Raw genomic sequence first — 22,416 nt, 5'->3', positions numbered from 1 at the left:
TTTTGTCTGGGATGACTCATTTTTGAGTTTTCAGAGTAAAATAGAGAAAGGTGATGGCTAACACGTGTTTCGCACCTTACATGGCCGTACAGCCAGGGACTTCCTCAGGGCTGTACAGTGCATGCATAAAGTTTTAAGCATATATATTTACAGTGCAAAATGATAAATCAAACATATAATATACCCGTTTTCAGGATACAAATCAGTGCCACAATGGTGGTAGTCACAAAAGAATATTAAAAAAATGATGAGAATGTTATAGCGGCATTAGTAAGATGGAGAATGGGAGAAAAGATTTATGCAAGATCAGGAAAAAGAAAAAGAAAAAGAAACGGGAAAGAAAAGACCAATTGGCAGTCATTCCGGAAATGATGGGAGTCACACAGAATTTAATATTTGTGAAAAGTTATAAGATAGGTGTTGAAAAGTGACGAACAATGGAAAAAAGATTGTGATCAAGAGGGAAAAGATAATTAATAAGGAAAATAGTGAGTGAAGAACAAATCCGAATAGAATAATAATAATATTGTAACCAGGAGTAGTGCCATGGGTCCCAATTTACTTTGCCATAGTTAAATATCAATATTCATGTAAGAGCCATTTAAGCTAATGTATATATAAAGATAGACATATGAAAAGGAATATATTTACAATTTTGAAGTGATCATCCTGTCATACAGTCAGTGTTCACGGTACAGGATACAAAGAAATTAATGAGAGGTTTTTAGTGACAAATTTAAAAGTGGAATGAAAGGTGGACACAGGCAATAGCATGTACAATGATTGACATAGCCAGTCTCTCCAGTGTGCCTATGATAGCTAAAGTCTACAATGTGTGGAGGTATTTTTGGCACGTGTATCGTATAGTTCGGTGCTGTATATATACATGTTTTTAAATGGCTCTTACATAAATATTGATATTTAACTATGGCAACTACATTGGGACCCATGGCACTACCTCTTTAATCATCACAAGATAATTACTATTCATTCATACTATCTAACACTATTTTTAACCTTGACATTATGATGACCTTTCAATGAATTAGTTCTTTGGCATCATAATAGTTAATTTTACTTTCACGTTTTGCGTTTACACACTTTTCAACACTGCATATTGTTTTTCAGCACCACTGTATCTTCATTGTGGCTCTTTTACATCACTGGTGGATCCACACTAGGCTATCTCACGATAACAACTAGTGAGATACCTAGAAGAGATACCAGTTACAAAATCCCAGATGATGATGCTCCGCCACTGGGTGGGCTGATGGGTTTCTCTTTTTCCATGTTGTGTATATCATGAAGATACAAGACACCTTTTTTGCCACTGTGATTTCTTCTCTAGCCTCCTAGACCACTAGTATCCCTGTTTGTTATTAGTATAGTTGGATTGGGGGATAGAATACTAGAGGGTCGGTAATCTCATTTCCCCTCGGACCCTTTATCTAAGTTTATGTTTACAACTACCCCTGGTTACCCTATTATTCTATTCTGATTTGTTCTTCACTCACTATTTTCCTTATTAATGATCTTTTCCCTCTCGATCACTATCTTTTCCCCATTGTTCGTCACTTTTCAATACCTATCTTATAACTTTTCACAAATATTCAATTCTGTGTTACTCCCATCATTTCCGGGTTGACGGCCAATTGATATTTTCCTTCCCGTTTCTTTTTCTTTTTCCTGATCTTGCATGAATCTTTTGAATGCTCTTAATTCTCCCATTCTCTATCTTACTAATGCCACTATAATGTTCTCATTATTTTTTTGAATATTCTTTTGTGACTACCACCATTGTGACACTGATTTGTATACTGAAAACGGGTATTTTGTATGTTTGATTTATCATTTTGCACTGTAAATATATATGCTTAAAACTTTATACATGCACTGTACAGCCCTGAGGAAGTCCCAGGCTGGACTTCCATGTAAGGGGCGAAACACATGTTGGCTCTCACCTTTCTCTATTTGACTCTGAAAACTCGAATATGAGTCATACCAGATAAAAACCTTTCTAAGCAATCGTATTATCAGAATTTGTGTCGCGAATCAAGACAACACCTAACTTGTCCTGACTTCCTTGTAAACCTACAATTATGTTGCCTACCATGGTCAAATGATCCATTAAATCATCCATCAGATAAATATAATCTACATTGGACAATGCTTCCTCATCCAGATTTTAAAGTAACTCTGTTACCCTAACTGAGAACAACACAGGGCTATTCTTATACCCTTGGGGGAGTCTACAGATTTGGCTCTGAGAACCGAGCGCTGAAAATGCTGTCAAATATCTGTTTTCAGGTCCTATATTTTGGCAGAAAAATCCATTTGAGATATCTAGTGTTGTTTTGTATTTTTTCCGCACAATGGGGGTCATTAGGATCGCGGACGGACTTGAGTCCGTCCGCGACCCCTGAGTAGGAGGGAACCTCTGCATGGGCTGCGGAGTTGCCTCCTGTCCAATTAGGATGTGACCGCCACCCTGGCGGTCACATCCTCCATTTTTAACATTGCGGTGGGTGCGGCTTCAAGCTGCACCCGCAGCAATGTTAAAAATGCACGCATTGCATTTGTATGTAGAAAGCGGCAGGCACCGCGCGGTGCCTGCCGCTTACTGCATACAAATGCTGGGGGGTACCATAGGTACCCCCCATGTGCACCCCCCACCCCCCCTTCACTTAGGGGGCCCGCAACGGGCCCCCGCAGTGAAGTTACACATGCTTTTCCACGGCGGAAAAGCCGCCGCGGAAAAGCATGTTTCCGAGCACATCCTAATGTGGCTGACGGTGCCTGAGAGACACCGTCACCATATCAGTGCTTTTCCGCCGCGGTTGTAAGCCAACCGCGGCGGAAAAGCCGCTGGCGGAAACCAGGACCCACCAGCCATCCTAATGTGGCGGTGGGTCATGGTGGGTCCGCAGAGGATTTTCCGCATCCTCCAGGCCGGCGGTGGTTTCCGCTGGCCCTGAGGATGCGGAAAATCCTCCATCCTAATCAGCCCCAATGTTATTCTTTAATGCGGCACTGTGTGCATTATGTACAGCAAATGTTTTTGTGCATGTGCTCAGATGTCTGTAGTCTAAAACTAGATGGTATGAATTATTGAGTTTCATTACAATAAACAAAGGATTATACATTGGAGAGGTGTAAGTTTCTATTACACCCTGCGATTCAAGTTGATCTAAGATCTCCCTGACTTGTTTTTTTTTATTCTTTTTTTATTGGGTACTGTCTTTGTGGAGTTAGAGTATTTTTTACTGGGATTACATGGTGAGGTGACTCAGCACCCCGCTCTACATGGTTGCAATATAATGCTGGAGCAAGTGCTACTGCCCACTCCTGCACGTATTAATATTTTAAGTATACTGCAACGAGGTCAGAAAAAGCTAGTGAAATTACTGTTTCTCCCTTTGGGCAATCTCTAATGATTTCAGGTGCCCAATCATGTTCAGCCAAAAGGATGTCATATCCAAAAGTGAGGTTCTCCCAAAAGAGACTTTTCATTTTTCTGGGGTTGTCCCCCTCCATTTGGAGTGTTATCTCATGTAACATATGTGGGACACTTCAGGTTCAGGTGACCTATTGTTACTTCTGCTGCACTGTCTAGCATTGTTATAGCCCATTCCCCATCCAGACGTTAAGTCCTCAGTATCTGGGCATGTCTCCCTTTAAGACCTGCTTCTTTCTTCTTTTTAAATTGAGGTTTTATTTTTTGTTTATCTTCTTTTTTGGAAGTGTAGCCTGAAGCATGCTGCGTGTCTCTGGACTTTGTACTCTCTTCTTGTCTGTGTTCTGACCGTCCTTCCCTCTCTGAGGTTTTTGATGAACCCTGAAAGAACGAAAGGAACGTGTATCAGTATCCTGATACCTGTCCGTTTTTTTAATGTTATCAGGATTTCCAAGGTTATACCTCCTTTCGGAGTGCTCCTGTTGAAGAGACCACTCCTTGATTGTAATCTATTCTTTCTATTCTTTTATGTTTTATTATTATTATCCCATTTCTTTTTTAAAGAATCAGGTGCTTGCTTTGTGTTATCTTGTTCAGGACCACCCATTAATTGTGGTTTTGTTGCTCAAGCCCCCAAATTATCTCCACCTAATTCGGCATATGTGTCTTCAATACTTTTAGGTAATTCCCACTCCTGCTGAGCAGGATTGAAATCCCTCAAACGTTGGCGTATTGCCACCGCTGCTGCCTCCCCTTTTATGTTTGCTAACATAATCGTAGATACCTGGGCAAAATTGCCTAACAATTTCATCCCTAAGTTCAGAGCACGTTCTGCTCCATACTCATTCTGTATTTGTCTTAATACGTCTGGTATCACTTCTATTAAGGGAATACCATATGTTCGGATATATATGGCAGTAAAAACTGTACCCCATGTGGTATAATCTTCTGTCGGGGTAACTATCCCCATTGGCAAGCGCATTTGTAGCTTTCTGTGTTTTTCTCGTGGGTCTGTGTGTGGAACACTGCCTCTAGTTGTGTTATTTTTTGAGCTTTCCAAATTGGCATGTGTTCACATTTAATGGGCATTTTTCCCATAACTGCGTTCCGTGTTTGTGGATTTATTTTAGTTGCAGTACCTCGTATTTGTCCTGTAGGTGTAACCCTTGTAGGTTGAAGTGTGAGAGTTCTCATAACAAATTGTGTTAAATTTCTGTATAATTTTATTATTTCTTTATGAAGTGGAAGTAAGTCTGCTACTGGCATTGTGTCAATGTCTGGATGCGGTGTGTAAGCTGCTAGGAATGGCCAAGTTGTGCCATCTCTTCTGAGCGTTCCGAGTCCCACTTTTTCTTTTTTGTGTGGGAGGGCACCTTTTAACCAGTATATGTGCTCCTGGTAAATGAGCGGAACTTCAATGTCCTCATATGGACAGTATGCATGTATATGTGCGTGCATCTGCTTGTGGGAATTTGACCCATGAATAGAATACCTCTGTCTTGAATGATTCGTGTGCCTCTATCACAAATGTAACTGTCCCACCTAATGCTGAGGGTCCATAGTCTGCTATTTTAAGAGTAAGTGCATTCCTAACATTTTCCGAAATGTTTATTGTCTCTTCTAGCTCGCCTTCCTCCACTACATTCGCATGTTGTGCTTTTGCAGCGGCGACTTCGTCATCCATTATTGAAAATAGTTTCAAGGAAACTGAGATAAGGTTTTATACCCAACAGGGAACTACTTATCCTTCAAGCTTGATAAACCTACAGTTAATACATAGGATATGCCTACCCATCTGCAGCGTATTTTGTCCCTCCCCACCCCAGCTGTCTCTGGATAAATGTGAGTAGGGATCTCTGAGAACAGCATGACTGAACTACTCAGATTTGACTGTTAAGTAAGAAGCAAACCAACGTTGGGCTCCATGTTGTGTAGTTCCTATAAATCTATATAGGATCTGTGCATTTAGACAACTTAAACTATGGGATTGATATCCAGACTGACTCCAGATACCCCCACAGGATAGGTTAGTCTGTAGTCCTGCGAGCTCACAGTGCCTCTATGCGCTCCTCTTACCAAGGAGTGAATAGCCTCTGGCAAGTATCAAACATGACAACCCTGATCCCTCAGAATCGTGGAAACAGTGCAGTACTTTTTGTTCAGTCACTTGTGCACACTTCATCTCAGAGAAATACACAGACTAAATGGTGCGGACGTTTTCCAATAAGCATATATTGAACCAGCATCATTGTAATGTAAAATAGGTGTGCTGAAACAACCATAAGCAGAAATAGATATAAATGATTGTAAGCACCAATAGAGTAAAAGGATGGTAGATTCCTACCACAGTGCTAAAATAATGAATACTCGCAGCTATTAAAATACATGACAGTAAGAAGGTGCTCCCCTACGATGCAACCCTACCTAGATGTACCTACGGGTACCTAGCATGTATGTAGGTGTAGAGCCAAGAATCCCCATAGGATAAAGCCAACCCCAGTACCTGAAGTGAGAGATGGTGGGAACCTGTCCTAGTCTCGAGATGGACACCCTGCGAGGGATGTCAGACCACGGCAAGCTTGGAGCGACTGCGTGCAAGAACCTCAGCGTCTCAATTCAGTATGTCAGCATGGAAGTCCTTTTTCTCCTCTCTTTCTTTAGCAAAGATATGGTGTTTATATACCCAATGTGGTACCCTCAAGGGATTTACCTTGCTGTGTCAAGTCGGACTAGGATGACGGAAGGAATGACCCTAATACATAGTTATTATGCAGAAGATGGTAGTCCCGCTGAGATTCCAAGAATCCTCATGCATAATGTATGAAGCTAGTTTTTGTAGAAAACCCCACGTCATTTAAGCCTTACCGTAACTAGATAAAAGGTCAGTAACAAGAACCGTTATTTAGTGTAATGGCAGAGGAAATATAGGTGAAAGGTTTAGTTACTAACTGAGCATACATAGGGGTACCTGTATGAAACATAACACTACCTGGACAGACCTCTTTCCTGCTGCCAATGGGTCAGCTCAGGCAGGTGTCCCAATTCGGCCACTTGCTCCCCTGTAGGTTCCAGGGCATTCCCCTCAGGTTCTGCCTCCTCCTGGACCATGGGTTTCCCAGACCCCCTGCCCCTTCTCTTTCTAGAAGTTACCTGGGCCACTGTTTCAGGCTCCAGATCCTCTTGAGAACCTCTACTGGCTGACATTGACTGAATGGTCACACAGGTCCACTCAGGCAAACCCAATATCTTTAGAGGAGCCTGGACCTCCACTTCCTTCCAAAGGGAACTCTACAGGTCATTGCCAAGTAGACAGTCAACAGACATGGATGAGTTAGGCTAGAGCGGTCGACCTCGAAGCTTGGGGAACCGGGTTCAAGTCTTGACAATGACGCTCAACATCCAGTGATTCTGGGCAAACGACTTACTCTCCCCGTGCCTAACAAAGAAAAAGAAAAAATGAATGTGTCCTCATGTAACGAAACTGGTGCTCATGTAAAGTGCTCTGATACCCGATGTCTCTGGTCTAGTTCACGCTATATAAAACTCAAAAAACGACCTTCAAAGACCCTGAAACCCCCCACTCAAAGGGAACCTGCATCACTTTACACAGATGCTCGGAGTTGTCTGCAGCAACTATAGGGTGAAGCACATTGGGGATGACTTGCTCTTCAGACACCCATTTATACCTGACAGATGTCACACTGGCTCCTGTGTCTCTCAGAGCCACCATTCTTCTGCCTTTGATGGTCACTCACTGCATGTACTTTTTAGTGTTATCTGGCAGGCAGGTTTCCTGGACCATCTCTCTATCTCCTAATGAGATAAGGGTCATCACAGGTTGCTCCCCACCCTCATTAGGAACCAACTCCTCTCCCAGCACTACACAAACTAACCCTGGTGACGGTGCACCAGTGGGTGCTGGTGGTTTCTTGGGGCACTTGGGACCATTCTGCATGTCACCCTTCTGACCATATCTATAACACTTGCGGGGACCCCAGTTGTTTGGCCTACCCTTAGAGGGCCATGGCTTATTAGAACTGGGGGGCTGGGGATCTTTACCCTGGGAACTATTTTGGGGCCCTTTAGGGAACTCCTTCTGATTACCCTTGCACCCCCACTCTTCTGCTGGGGAAACTGCCCACCTTTGGCTGGGATTCTCCACATACCCCATGGGGACCCCGGAACTCGTTTAATGGTTCGCCTCCTGAGCAAGCTTCCTGGGGTCAGTCAGCATACTATCCATCAGATGCTGGTGCAACTCTGAGACACAAAGACTATTCAAGTGCTCCCTACCAATCAAATTGTATAACCCCTGGTAGTCAGTTACCTTGCTGCCCTTTATCCAACCATCCAGTGCTCTGCATACAGATTCACACACTCAACCCACATATTGGATTCAAGCTGTTTGAAAAACCTAAACTTTTCCAGGTGCTGCTCCGGTGTTAGCCCATACCTGAAGCATTAATCCTCCTTCATACTGGGATAGGTCAGAGCACCCTCCTTGTCCAAAGGTACCAGGGTGTTCGTCCCATTAGCCTCAAAGTGTCTTCATGGGCCCGCCCCCCCAATTTTTCTCAGGGACCTCATTCATTCTCAGTGCTGCCTCATAAGATGCTAACCATGCATAAATATCCGCCCCTTCTGGAAATTCTGTAGTAGGCCCTTGGGAATGTCAACCGTACTCCCTTGCACTGGCTGTACGCTGCCACCATTTGTACTGGACTCCACCTGTTTGGCCCTGATGTTGAGTTCTCTCATGCTCAACTCATGTGCCCAGATCAATTTCTTTTCCTCTAAGGCACAAGTGTACTTGCTCTCCTCTGCCTTGGTCTGGAGCCTTAAGATCTCCAACTCATGATCCCTAGCCCTGCACATTTATTCCATTTCCTCTGGAGCCCAATTCCTGGAAGAATGATTGCTTCCTGCCCCAGAGGCTGCTCTTCCAATAGGCAAATCCTGGGATCTGAAATCACCTTCTGGCACCCCCATCCACATCTGCATCATCTGTCTCCTCAGCTTGTCGGGCCTCCCACCAGGCCCCTAAGTCCTTCTGTACCTTCTCTTTCCTAGAGTTGCTCTTCATGGGACATCCAAAGCTTTTGCAGAACTGCTTGAGTTGCTCTATTTTGTAACTACTAACCATTCAATGACAAACACCAATCCTGCAGCCTGTCTTGCTGGTTTACCACTCAGAGACATGGCTCGTGGATACTTTGAGGGTCAGATCAAACATAGACCAAAAATAAAACACAGGATGTGGTTGCATAGTGGTCTACACTAAACTAGAGATGTACACCAATCACTGTGGGTCAAGTACAAATGCAAGTTCAAATCCTCACCACTGATCACCAATGTTAGAATTGGCAGTCTCTAGTTGGCAGAGGTAGGTACCTTTGTCCAAATATGGACCCTAGCTTCTAGTCAGGGTAAGGGAGATACACACTTTAGATAACTCCTGCTCACCCCCTGGGTAGCTTGCCACGAGCAGACAAAATTATCTCAAAGGCAATGTGTAAAGTATGTGTACTCAAAATACACAGTAATACTGTGTTAATACCACAAATTGACACCACACCAGTTTAGAAAAAGAAAGTATCTTTTATCTAAACTCAACAAGACCAAAACAACAATAATCCAACAAACATGTAATAAGAATATGACTTTAAAAAGGTTTCACACAACTTAGTCCATAAAACATTATGGATGTGTGATTTCTCACAAAGTACCTGTAAAAGCGTCAAAATTCACCTGGTCATACAGCCGCAAAGATGGGGGGCGTTGAGAAAGAAAGAGATGCGTCAATTCCTGAGAACTTGGGGAGGCAATGCAACAGTTTTGCGCCACCCAGGAGAAGTGATGCTTTGAATCCGGTCTGTAGGGGGAAGTGATACGTTGACTCCAAGACAATTCTGGTCCGCGGGTGATGCGTCCGGAAAACCTGCTCAGGTGCGATGCGTGGAAATCTGGGATGCGGCAGCGATCGATGCAGCAGCGCTATGTTGGTTTCTTCAGCCACGATCCCTCTATGCATCAGTTCTTGCAGCCACGACAGGCGCTTTGTCGTTTTTGGCAGTGGCGTGCGATGTGTGGAGATTCTTCTCGCATGGTGGTGCTGCGTTGGAAAAAACAGCCGCAAGAAGAGCGATGCGTCGATTTCTGTAGTTCTTATTTTCTTCCAGCTCCCAGCAGCAGGGACAACCTCCAGAGGCCAACAACTGGAATAGGAATGCATGATGTTACAACACATACATTCACAACGCAGTATTTTACATCACGTTTGTTACAACGCAAGTCGTTATCACGACTTGCGTTGGAGGGGCTTGACTTAGGAATAGTATGAGTTACTATTCCAACTCCAGCCTACGTAACAGTAGGGAAGGTGTTGGAATAGTAAATCATACTATTCCTTAGCTTAGAGCGCCATCCAGCGCAAGTTGTTGTACTGACCTGCATTGTAATGCCCTCGATGTAATCATACCGCGGTGTAACAACCGCGTTGTAAAGGTCGTTCTCTCTGGAATAGGCACCTCCTGGCAGATCAGAACTGAACTCTCAGCAACAGAGTTCAGGGGAGCTGGGGCTGAAATCTTTGTTTCCCTGAGACTTCAGAACTAGAGGCCAGCACACACAGGCCCTTGGAGATTCTTCTTTAAGCAGGTTCACAGTAAAGTTCCAGTCTTTGACCTTTCCTTGGCAGAAACAGCAACTGCAGGTCAACCCCACACAGCACACAGCAAAGGGGCAGTATTCCTCCTCGCAGCTCTTCAGCTCTTTTCCTTGGCAAAAGTTCCTCTTGAGTCCAGAAGTGATCAAAAGTTTTGGGGTTTCAGGTATAATACTTATACCCCAAAATGTCTTTGTTCTCTTTGTGCAAGGGCCTCTAAGCCCAGTCCAAACCAGTTCTGTCTTCACTGGTGCAGTATGCCCACAGGGGGTAGAGACAGCACTGTGCAAGGGAGACAGTTCCTATTTAGGTGGAAGGAAAACTCTTCCCACTACTCTAAGTTCAGCCAAGGTTTATTCAACTCAGCTCTGAGTCATCCAGGCAAGGCACATCTCAACCCCCCAGTGGCTGTCTACAGTGAATGCACATGGATCACTCCAAAACCAGACACCCAATACACAAACAGGCAGAGGCACACACAATGGGTAAACAAGAAAATGCCTACTTTCTAAAAGTACAACAAGGGGAAGACCAGGTGTCCTTATTAATTATGGATTATTTGAAACAACCACACTATATTCTTTTAGTGATTGGGTTATTTAATCACCCTATTCTTTCAACTCTTATTTATATATGAAAGGACTTTACATCCTTTTCTTGGAACATATAAACAGTAACATATACATATATACAACGATTTACACAACATTTATCACGATCTACAAAACCATTATTTTTCGACAAACATCAATTTGACGTAATTTTACATAAACATGAAAACAACACAATAACCAATGTGCCATTTACACTCCACTAGGACATATTATGAAGTTTCATTCAATATTCTGATAATTCAGTCCCAATTATTTTCCTGAATCAATTGAATTTCCTTTTTATTTCCGTTTCTGCCAACTAAATAGCAATTGCGGACGCATTTCGAGCCACACTGATTCTCAATGGGCTCTCATCAGGGCTTCTTACCCACAACACATTGATACAATCTATAATACAAATGAAAACAATCTGTCACTCATAAGTGTCGACCCCTGCCTTTTTCTTCTTGTCCCTTTTATTTACATATTTGATCATACCTGCCATTGTTCTGTACACCTTTTTCAATAGTCCTGCGTCTTTCACTCTTTAGAAAATGGACCGGTGTTCTCAATCCTACGTGAACAATAAAGTTCATTTTGAAAACAATGCTGAGGCAAATACTTTCCTTGCCCCCTTTGATATTATTATTATTAGATACTTATATGGTGCACAGCTACCTCCAACGGAAGTGTCCCGGTGCAAATTCCTAGAAAAAAAAAACTGTACTGTTTTTCAAAGCAACCAACATACCTTTCTTATCTCATTATGCTGAGGGTTCACTATATTGGGCAAATGACTATTTTAAGTTGTAAATCCAATCCTGAAAAAATCAACATGCTTTTGTCAAGTTCTAGACTACAAGTTATTAAACATATGAGTGTGCCAGGGGTTGGTTTAAAACCACATACCTCCATGTCCTGTAACTGGTGAATTGTTCCCCAAACGAATATTCCATGACCTCAGCTCCTCGACCAGTTTTTCGTATTCTAATTAAACAAATCACACAGCGGGGCTTGTTACTACCACACGCGTGAACAACCGTCCTTATTACATTAATCCCCCAAAGTTTGCATAGTCCTCACCTTCTTTTCTTTTTGACAACAATTTGCCATTTCTCCTCGCACTCTCCCGTAAGTTCATTAACGGAAGTCACTGTCCACTGTGATCTTCCGGTATTCATCTAATCGCGCTCATGATTCTGGGCAATGTAGTTGATTCTATCCTTTCCCATGTCATGTGACTTGATGGGGCTTTTTCCGATAGAGTCTCTTTACTTATTTTCATATGACAGGGAGTGTGGCACCGTCAATTTATAAGAATGGTATTATCACTCTGCTTACAACCTATGAACCCTTAGCCCTCCAGTATATTCTATGAACTAAATCTATAATTGTGCTTCGCATCTTGGTTATCCCTGATCTTCTGGTATAATCGAATCGCGCTCATGCTTCTGGGCAATGTAGTTGATTCTATCCCTTCCCATGTCATGTCACTTGATGAGGCTTTTGCCGTTCGAGTCTCTTGACTTATTTATATACGACAGATAGAGTGGCCCCCTCAATTTATAAGAATGGGAATATCACTCTGCTTACGACCTATGAACCATTAGCGCTCCAGTATTTTGTATGAGCTAAATCTCTATTTGTGCTTCACATCTTGATTTTCCTTGGTGTATAGCGTATGTGCACCCGGCCTTCTGGGAGTTGTGGTTGCTTTGAAAAACAGACAAGTCATATGTATATCATTCAATTGAAACATCCTACTGGCAATCAAATGTCATACTTGAACAACCTAGGGCATGATCATTAATTCCGGACAGTTTTATACATTGTTGAACACTTTGATGACACTTAATAGAATTGCATGCAGACCACTCTGCCGTTTCTACAAGTTGCGGTTTAAGCATTATATTCTTGACACTCTGACATTTCATTCAATCCTGAATGCACACTGTTAAATGTCATGATCAGATGGGCCTCTTTTGTCAACAATAAAGATTCCACATCTGTAGTTTTACTAGATGAATTCAGTGCACTCAAAACAGTCCATTTGAAATCATGTTCCAAATGCATTTCCTTCACAAAGTGATCCACTGTAGGGGCAGTGATCACCTTCTTTTTAATTCTGGATCTGTGTTGTGTTATCCGCTGGTTAATTTGTTGGTTTCTCTTGCCTATGTATAGCTTGGCACATGGACATACTATAGCATACACAACGTTTTTGGACTTACAGTTAGTAAACGTTGTGTATTTCCACCATAGGGGCAGTGATCACCTTTTTTTCAATTCTGGATCTGTGTTGTGTTATCCGCTGGTTAAGTTGTTGATTTGACTTGCATACTATAGCATACACGATGTTTTTGGACTTACAGTTAGTAAACGTCGTGTGTTTCCATTTCACCTCTCTATGTACAAATTCAGTTCCCTCTATCATGGATTCACAAGCAACACATGTTCCGCACTTGTGGTGGGCTTCCAAGGGTGTCATACCCCACTGGCTTCGCAAATCTTTTTTAGTTTCTTTTGGAAAAATGTCTGACCTAACAATCTCTTGGCCAAAACTTCTGTTCTTTTTCATCGCGAATAGTGGCCGAGGAAGAGGGCATTCCAGATTTTCCAATAGATGCTAGCTTGGTTCGTAACACGATCTGTTTCAATTTGTTAGTGTCTGACCCAAATGTTGAGACACATACCACCGATCTAATGGTAGTTTTATCTTTTTCTCTAATAATGTTTCACGCGGGGTGAACCATGCATGCTTTTTTGCATGTTTTAGCATTTTTTTAGTGTATCCTCTAGCTAACATTTGTTCACAAAAATTTCCTGCATGTTGTTCAAAATCGTTTTTGGTCGAACAGTTTCTACGGATGCGTAGTAGTTGGCCATAAGGGATATACTCATTTAAACTTCTCGGATGTGCGCTATTAAAATGTAATATCGTGTTCTTGTCGGTTTCTTTTTGATGTAATGAAACTGTGAGTACATTTTTGTTTTGGGATAACATCCACGTCCAGAACTGGTCTTACACTTAGTGTAACTGAATTTGATGTCATGATGCCTGGAGTTTATCCACCCGAAGAAACTCTCCAAAGTCTCAACTGGGCTGGACCACAGGCACCAGACATTGTCAATATAACAAAGCCATTACTTGATATTGTTCGAGAAGGGATTGTTATCAAAAATGAATTTAGGCTCATACTGGGCCTTCACGAGGACCGCCATCTCCGGTGCAAAAGGACATCCCATGGCAGTCCCCTTCATTTGCAGGTAAAAGGCATTATCAAACTTATATACCACTCAATGACTTCCAATGCTTCATCCTGTGGTATCTGGGTGTACAAGTCAAAGGTCACCATCCACTGCTTTGACTCATCAAACTCTACTGCTTCAATCTTCTTGATAAAAGCAGTTGTATCCCTCAGATATGACTGTACTTCCAAGAGAAATGGCTTTAAAAATATATCCATGTATTTGGATATAGGCTCCAGAACAGTCACAACCAGAGACGATTGGACATCCCGGTGGCTCTGTTATTCGTTTATGAATCTTGGGAAGAAAATAAGGAACTGGGACCCTAGGGTATTTTTTAGATAAAAATTCAAACTCTCTAGGGCCCAGCATCCCTTGTTCGAAACCTTCTTTGAGGATCCCCGCAATCTGCCCTTGTATAGCAGCTGTGGGATCATCCTTGATCATTCGATAACATTCCTGATTCATCAGTTGAGTTGTTCCCTCCTCCATATACATCTCACAAAGCCAAATAACAAGGGCTCCCCCTTTGTCCGCCTGTTTGATGATTACGGAAGCGTCATTTTTGAGGTCACTAAGAGCCTTTTGTTGGTTTAACGTAATGTTTCTCTTCCAATATTTCTTTCTCTTTTCTAGCTGTATCAAAGAAGACATGACAGCTTGTTCGAATGTAATAATCTCTTTTGGATGCCATATGAGGGTGGAATACATTTAGATTTGTTGGCAAGCCCTGTTACTTCAGTATTGCCCTTGTACTCTTTGTCTGCAAAAAACGCCTTAAGGAGTATTTTTCGGCAAAATTCGATTGTTTCCATTTTCAATTTGGTAAAGTCGGTTGCCCTATTGGGAACAAACATTAGACCAAATTCCAATACTGACTCTTCACTTTTAGATAAAAAAATTTGGGACAAATTAACTATAGAGCTTTTTTTCATGACTTGTAATATTGTCTCCTTGTTCGCATTTACCAAGGCTGTTGTTTGAATTGTACCTTTCCTTTCTGCTCGCCTTTGTCTAAAAAAGTATTCTGTCTATTCTGTGGTCCCGGTCGTGAATCAGACTCACTCGAAGATCCAGAAGAAGAGGTTTCAGAAAAGGTCATAAATCTATTTCGTGAGCAACCTTGGTAATTTGTCAGTGCTCGACGTGATTCTGTGGAAGTATAATGGTCTTCCTTTAAATAAGGGAAAGCTTGTTCCAAACTGAATGCTTTACTGTCTTTCTCGATCTTAGATGTCTTATAGTTAATTGTATTGTCTTTAAAAGTCAATATCTCCTTCTTGATTTTCTCAAGCAATGCCTTTGCTCCACTATCAGAATGATTATTTTTTAAGTCCTGTGTTAATTTCTACAATTCCTCTTCTTCTTTTCTACATAACCTCTGTGCTGTCTTTATTGTATGGAACATGAGGTCCCTACTGCATTTTGTACTTATGCAGCTGAACCCTTTCTTATATTCCGGATCATCTACAAAGTTGACCGGAGTGTTCTTAGCTTGCAACCCTCACGGGATTGTACCACCTTTAAGGTGCTTCAGAAGAAAATGCCCATGTAACTGTTCTAATATGTTTCTTGCTCAACCGTGTTAGACTATCCACCTCGCTCTGCTGTTGGACTTGAATACTCAACGTGACTGAAGAAAAGGGTGAAGGGGCCGTGACTCTGTACCATCACGAGTAAAAACCTGCTCAAATAATTTGAAAAAAGGGGGGTCAGGCCGGTTTGAACAGGACCCAGGTAGCGCCTATATATAAGTACAACAAGGGGAAGACCTGGGGCCCGATGTAGGTAGGGCTTTACCGATCGGTATTGGCCGAAAATACCGATTTTTGGCCCTTACCGATCGGTAAACAGCCATCGAGATGTAGGGAACCAAAAACAGAACGAATCGGATAGAAAACCGATTCGGAATGTGTACCGAATGTGAAAGAATCCGATACGTACATACCGAAAATCGGATATGTAACGAATCGGAAAAACACCGATTCGGTTACAAAGACCGAATCGGTCCATGTACCGAATCGTTAGTGACACCGAATCGGAAAATCACCGATTCGTTAGTGACACCGAATCGGAAAATCACCGATTCGGTCCCACTACCGAATCGTTAGTGACACCGAATCGGAAAATCACCGAATCGGTCCTACTACCGATTCGTTAGTGACACCGAATCGGAAAATCACCGATTCGGTCCATGTACCGAATCGGAAAAAATACCGATTCGGACATGATCCGAATCGGAAAACATGCCGATTCGTATGAATCTCCGATCGGGAAATTCCCCGATTCCGACAGTTGGGGAGATGTAGGGAGGCACAGAAACACCGAAATCGGCTCAAAATCGGTAGAATTCACTCGGTATTTACCATGGATTGCAATCAGGTGGTAACCAACTCCAACCCATATAAACAGTCCCAAAATGCATTGCAACTTGCAGGATGGCAGCTTTCTATGTCATTGCGAGGCGGCTACGGCTACAGCAGGAAGGACTGAGGGAATGGCTAAGAAATGAACAGGTCTACAGACAGAGGATAACCCTGTTCATGCTCACTGAGGCTGAGATCCTACAGAGATACAGGCTGGACTCTGACACCATACTTGAGCTCATCAGGGACCTTAAGCCATACTTGGACCACCACACCCCAAGGGCACACGCCATCCCTGCGCACGTCCAGGTGCTATGCAGCCTACACCTGGTAGCGTCTGGCAGCTATCAAAGTGGAGTAGCAGCAGCAGGAGGGGTGAGCCAGAGCAGCCTGTCAAGGTTCTTCCACATATTCCTTGACGCCATGATAGACAGGATGGACCAATACATCTCATTCCCTGCAACCCACGCAGAACTGCTACAAACCAAAGCGGACTTCTACCAGATGGCACACTTTCCCCAAGTCATCGGTTGCATAGATGGCACGCATATTCCGATTTGCCCACCAGCGGACACCGAATACATATACCGCAATCGGAAATCGACACACACCATCAACGTGCAGGTGATCTGCAATGCCAAGTGCACCATCACAGACCTGGTAGCAAAATTTCCAGGGAGTACCCATGACTCCTATATATTCCAACAGAGCGGCATATATGCACGGCTGATGGCTGGCGATTTTGGAGAAGGATACCTCCTAGGTGAGCCACATCATCAGACCCCCATAACACATAGTAGGTAGGTGTAATACATGTATGCATGTGTCTAATGTGACCCCTTTCTCTTCCAGGCGACAGTGCATATGCCCTCCGCTCATTCATACTCACCCCCTACCTCAACCCCTCCACACCCAGCCAAAGGAGGTATAACCGTGCCCACATACGCACCAGGAATGTTGTTGAACGGACCTTTGGCATCTGGAAAAGTAGATTCAGATGCCTGCACAAGAGTGGAGGTGCAAGGCAGTATACCCCCATCACCTGCTGCAAGATCATAGCTGTATGTGCAATGTTACACAACCTTGCGGTCAAGAAGGGCACTGAGGTGGAGTTGTCTGACTACGAGGACTATGACGACGACGAAGCTGTGCCACTGACACAGCCAGCTGGGGTGTGTACGCCATGTGATGGCAGATACAGACGTGAGGAGATCACTGAGAACTATTTCTGACTGAGTACAGATGCAAAGACAGCTAAATGTTGCTTGGAAAATAAAATTTTTAATAGTGATGCACCACAGTTACATCACTGAAGTGCATCAAAAAATGGAGTCTGTCAAAACAAATAAAGTCCAGGGTTCTGGTTTGATCATCCCCCCTTGCCAGCCTATTTTTTGGCCCGCTTTCCAGACCCACTGGGGTGTCCCTCGGCCCCCTCCGAATGGCCTGCAGCATCGGCGGATCGCCTGGTGCTCCTCCTTGGCTCTGATGCAGCGCTGGCCGGGCTGCTGCGGCTGCTGCTGTCTCCAGCATCACCCAGGTCCAGGGCAGGATTGGAGGCGGCGTTTGATATTAACATGGCCTCCATGGCCGTGGTGATCCTGGCCATCCCCCTGGTCAGCTCAGCCGTATGCTGACTCAGCACCGACTCCTGATTTGAGCTACGATGGCACAGCTGTGCGGTCGCCGCTGCAAGGCGGGCCATGGCCCGGTTGAGCACCCGGGCATCCCTCCTGCGCGCAACCTCATGCTCCTCCTGCCTGGCAGAGGAGTGGGTGATGGCAGTGGTCAGCCTGCCCAACCCTGCTGCCACCTCCTTGTTGCTGTCCACAACAGCCTGGAACCCCTTCACCAACTCCCCCATCTGCAGGTTGTGCTGCAGGAGCTGGCGTTGGCAGGCCATGGTGGATCTGGCCTGTTGGCGCTGGATTTTGACCATCTGGCCCTCCAGGCCCAGGAACACACTGCCCTCCCGTGCTGGTGCAGCAGTGGTGGTGGTGGTGGTGGTGGTGGTGGCACGGCGTCTGGCACTGCTGCCTCCGGCCTGCTGAGTGGGCTGGGGTGCCACTGGTGGTGGTGTGGTGCTGGCCGGTCCCGGAGCCCCTGCTCCCAGGACAGGTAGGACGGGTGGCAAGGCCACGGTTGTGGCAGGAGCTGTTGTCGGCGGAATGGTCTGCCTTGTTGGGGAGTTGTATGGTGAAAATTGCAAGGGGGGTGAGCTGGGCAGTACTGGGGAGTGCACTGCCTGGAAATCAATCACCAGGACTCCCTCCATTCCAAGCCCTGGGGTGTCTCCTTCCTCATCCTCTTCCTCCTCCTCCTGGCCAGGCTGGCTGGTGCTCGGCCCTGCCACTGCAGTATGTGATGTCGAAGCTCCCTCTGCTGCCACAGTGGTGCCGCCTGATGGTGCCCCTAGGTACAAAGAAGCATTTGTAAACTGAGTGCCGATGTATTACAGTCAGTACAATTATGGCATTCCACATGTCCTTGCATCTCCTTACACCGTGTCACACTGTTTCCTGTCTTGTGATTCTGCACTGACATATTTGGCTAACTTCTGCTGACTACATGTACCATGATGCTTGTCTCTTGTATGTTGGTGACAGTACAGTGCTGGTGTTTGCCTATGCATTGTGTCTAATGGGGAGGTGTCTGGTAGGGTGTGTCATGATGCGCATGCTTCTTACCTGTAGCTGTGGCCATCGCAGTGCTGTCCAGGGTCCCGATCCCTACGATGCTCTCCCTCTCGATGGTGCTGGAGACAATTTCCTCCAGCTCGGTGAGGGGTGGCGCCGGGTTCTTGCCTCCTCCGGTGAGTCCAGCCTGCCTTTGGAGGTCGGCCAGCTTCCTCTTCGTGAGGCTGCGGAGGTCATAAAACCTTTTCTTAAGTTCCTCAATGGACCTGGGGGTGACTCCAGCAGCATTGACCTTCTGGGCGATGTCTGCCCACAATCTCCTCTTGGTGCTGTCTGGCACGTTGAGGGACAGCTTGCCAAAGAGCTGGCGGTGCACCCTCACCACCTCCTCAACCAGCACCTGTAGTTCTGTGGTGGTGAATTTGGGCTTCCTCTTTTGGGAGGACTTCTGGCTTCCTGCCTGATCTGCCATATTCTCTTGCTCCTGCTCAGTCTGCAACCTCCTTCTCCCACTGCTGCTAACTGTGTGTTGGGCTCAGGCAGGCTTTCCAGAAACTTCTAGAAACTTCTTAATTGGCTGCACCTGCCAGGGTTGCCACTCCCTGTTTGGGTGGGGGAGGGGGAGCCACCTCATTGGCTGAATCGCCTATTGCCGAGTCTGCTTTTACCGATTCGGTAAAATCCGAATCGGTAAAATCCGATTCGGTATTATCCGATTCGGTAAAAGCCGAATCGGGTCATGCAATGCATTCCTATTGGCTTTTTCGCCATGGGTCTATGATTGCCGATTCGGTTTTTACCGAATCGGCTTTTACCGAATCGGTATTCGCCGAATCGGAAATATCCGATTCGGTGGTAGCCGATTCGGTATTTTCCGATTCGTTGTTGGCCGATTCGGTAATTTCCGATTCGGACCGAGCTGAATCGGAACGTACCGAATCTCATTACCGATGCCGACCGAATCGGTTTTCATTCGGTATTTTTTTCCTACATCTCGTTTTCCGATTTCAGAATACCGATTCGGCCCGCCTCGGTATTTTGAAATCGGAAAATCCCGTTTACCTACATCGGGCCCCTGGTGTCCTAATTAATTATGGATTATTTGAAACAACCACACTATATTCTTTTAGTGATTGGGTTATTTATTCACTCTATTTTTTCAACTCTTTTTTTATATATGAAAGGACTTTATATCCTTTTCTTGGAACATATAAACAGTAACATATACATATATAACGATTTACACAACATTTATCATGATGTACAATACCATTATTTTTCGACAAACATCAATTTGATGTAATTGCAAACTTTGGGGTATTAATGTAATAAGCAGACCCTCCAGTTTATCGCGATTTCGCGATTCACAAAAAAATCGCGAAATCGGCAAATTACTGCGATGGCCGCGATAATAACCATATTGGCCGCGATATTTACTAAGAAGTGTCTCTACCGGGAGACAACAAACAATGCCTTTTATTGGCTGTGCGCCGCCCCCCCCCCCCCCACTCGTGTGTGTCAGCAGCTGCCCGGGACGCACACAGACAGTCAGTTTTTAAGCTGCCAGCCGCACCCGAGTACTTCGCAGGTCATTAAAAGACCTTTCACTTGTTAAGAAGGCTTTGTTTTTCACGCCCCGACTGTTATCCTCGGCTCTGGCAGGTGACAAAGAGGGAAAGGGGCATCATAGAAGAGTAATATCTTCACCTCTTTTCCAATGGGCAACAGGGTTGGGGGGTGGTCCTGATGGATATAGGGATGTCGTTTTAGATTCTGGATGTATAAATGGAGGCCTGTTGCCTTATGTTTTAGCTTTGTAGCGCGTCTTCATTTTACGTGCTGGCAAGAAGAACGAGTCGAGTGCCTTTATTGTGGGCGTCATTTGGTAGTAGTTTCTTCTTGTCTCAGCAGTAAACACTTTTATTTGTGCTGCTATGTACAAATTTCGAGCAGACAACCATTTATTTTACTTCAGAAGTATAGAATCAATTTTCACTGAGTTACAGAAGTTGTGATAAAGAATTACAATGGTGCAGGAGCAAGTAGATGAACAATATACATTTTCTAGTACAAAAAGTTTACGATGTTACAGTTTCAAACATTCAATAAATCACTGGTGAAAGATTAAACAAATAATCCAATATTCTGTACCATGGTAGGAATAACACTCGTCAAAGTGACGTCTCCATAGACTGAAAGAACTCTAATTTGATTTAGTTCTGTCACGCGGTGTTTGAACTGCAACAGATGTTCACCATTGACGGCCACTTTGAAACTATCTGCCTCAAACAAAAACTGGATCTGGAATGATTTGCCGCATTCAAATGGAAACTTGGGAGCTTGTCTTTCTTCGGATCCCCAGCGATCTTTTATCAGGGAGTTACGCACAATAACTTTATGGGATTCATCAAAGCGAACATTGAAGTTGAAAGCAATGTCGTTTTGTCTTTTAAAATCAAAGGGGAACCTGCGAGTGTTCTTATTAACTGCACCATTACAAGTAATTAACAAACGTGGCATTATTCCTGATGTCAGTGGCAAGTCGAATGGTATTTTCAGTGGTGCTGCAGGCCCAGACTGTGGCGTAGGCCCACCTGGAACACCTGGTTGAGGGGCACTTGGTCCAGTTGGTGCTGGTGTAGGACCAGAAAATCCAGGGAAAGACTGTCCTGCACCAGGAAATAGAGGAAATGTCATCCCGCCACCAGGCGCTCCAGGGAATTGGCATCCATCACCAGGTGCTTCTGGGTATGGCTGCCCGGCTCCAGGTGCCCCTGGGTATTGCTGCCCGGCTCCAGGTGCCCCTGGGTCTGGCTGCCCGCCTCCAGGTGCCCCTGGGTATGCTCCAGGTGCCCCTGGGTATGGCTGCCAAGCTCCAGGTGCCTCTGGGTATGGCTGCCAAGCTCCAGGTGCTTCTGGGTATGGCTGCCAAGCTCCAGGTGCCCCTAGGTACTGCCCCCAAGGATTTGGAGAACAGTTAGGAGGTTGCTGTGGGTTGGTCCCTTGCACAGTAGGTGCTGCTCCTCCAGGCACTGCATCGGATAGATCAAAGTCGGACATCTTTCTGCCGCTGCGGAATTGCTTTAACCGTATCTGGAGCTGTGGGGAGGCCTGGAGGATGATCCGTGCAGCGCGAGCTCCGCAAGGAAACTTAGACGGCTCACTCATTTGGTAGTAATTACTGAAGCCTTTGCTGAGGCTGTGTAAAAGGCAGTTGTGTCTGGTTTCAAGGTGGAGCCATAGGATTTTGATTACATTTAGAACCCACTGATTCACAGATGTCCTTATAAAGGAGTTTGTAGATTTTGTCTCAGGCACGGGGCTTCCCTTTATCCACGGAGGACCAGCATCTTGAATTCCTGTTATTGAAGAGGGCCCATGTAGTCCAACTCTGTCTTTCAGAAGACTTTCAAGAAGAGAGGAGGCAGGGAGTGCCCATGTTTCCTCCTCACTC

General features: G+C 44.7%; 1 protein-coding gene across 1 annotated transcript; it reads right to left on the bottom strand.

Moving 5' to 3' along the window:
* Positions 1-21,025: 21,025 nt before the first annotated feature.
* On the bottom strand, positions 21,026-22,114 carry LOC147731012 (uncharacterized). The gene has a single exon (XM_086958668.1). It carries the CDS (start codon positions 22,020-22,022, stop codon positions 21,087-21,089), a length of 936 nt encoding a protein of 311 aa, XP_086814794.1. The 5' UTR covers positions 22,023-22,114; the 3' UTR covers positions 21,026-21,086.
* Between the last annotated feature and the right edge of the window lie 302 nt (positions 22,115-22,416).

Source organism: Lissotriton vulgaris, chromosome 2_1 (assembly GCF_964263255.1).
Source record: "Lissotriton vulgaris chromosome 2_1, aLisVul1.2, whole genome shotgun sequence".
In the NCBI taxonomy this organism is placed as follows: domain Eukaryota; kingdom Metazoa; phylum Chordata; class Amphibia; order Caudata; family Salamandridae; genus Lissotriton; species Lissotriton vulgaris.
Note: the sequence above shows the minus strand (reverse complement) of the source record. Positions and strands in the feature narration are given on the sequence as shown.

What these genes read in the sequence shown, in the direction of transcription:
- LOC147731012 (XM_086958668.1), bottom strand. Translation starts at nt 22,022, where the DNA reads ATGTCCGACTTTGATCTATCCGATGCAGTGCCTGGAGGAGCAGCACCT.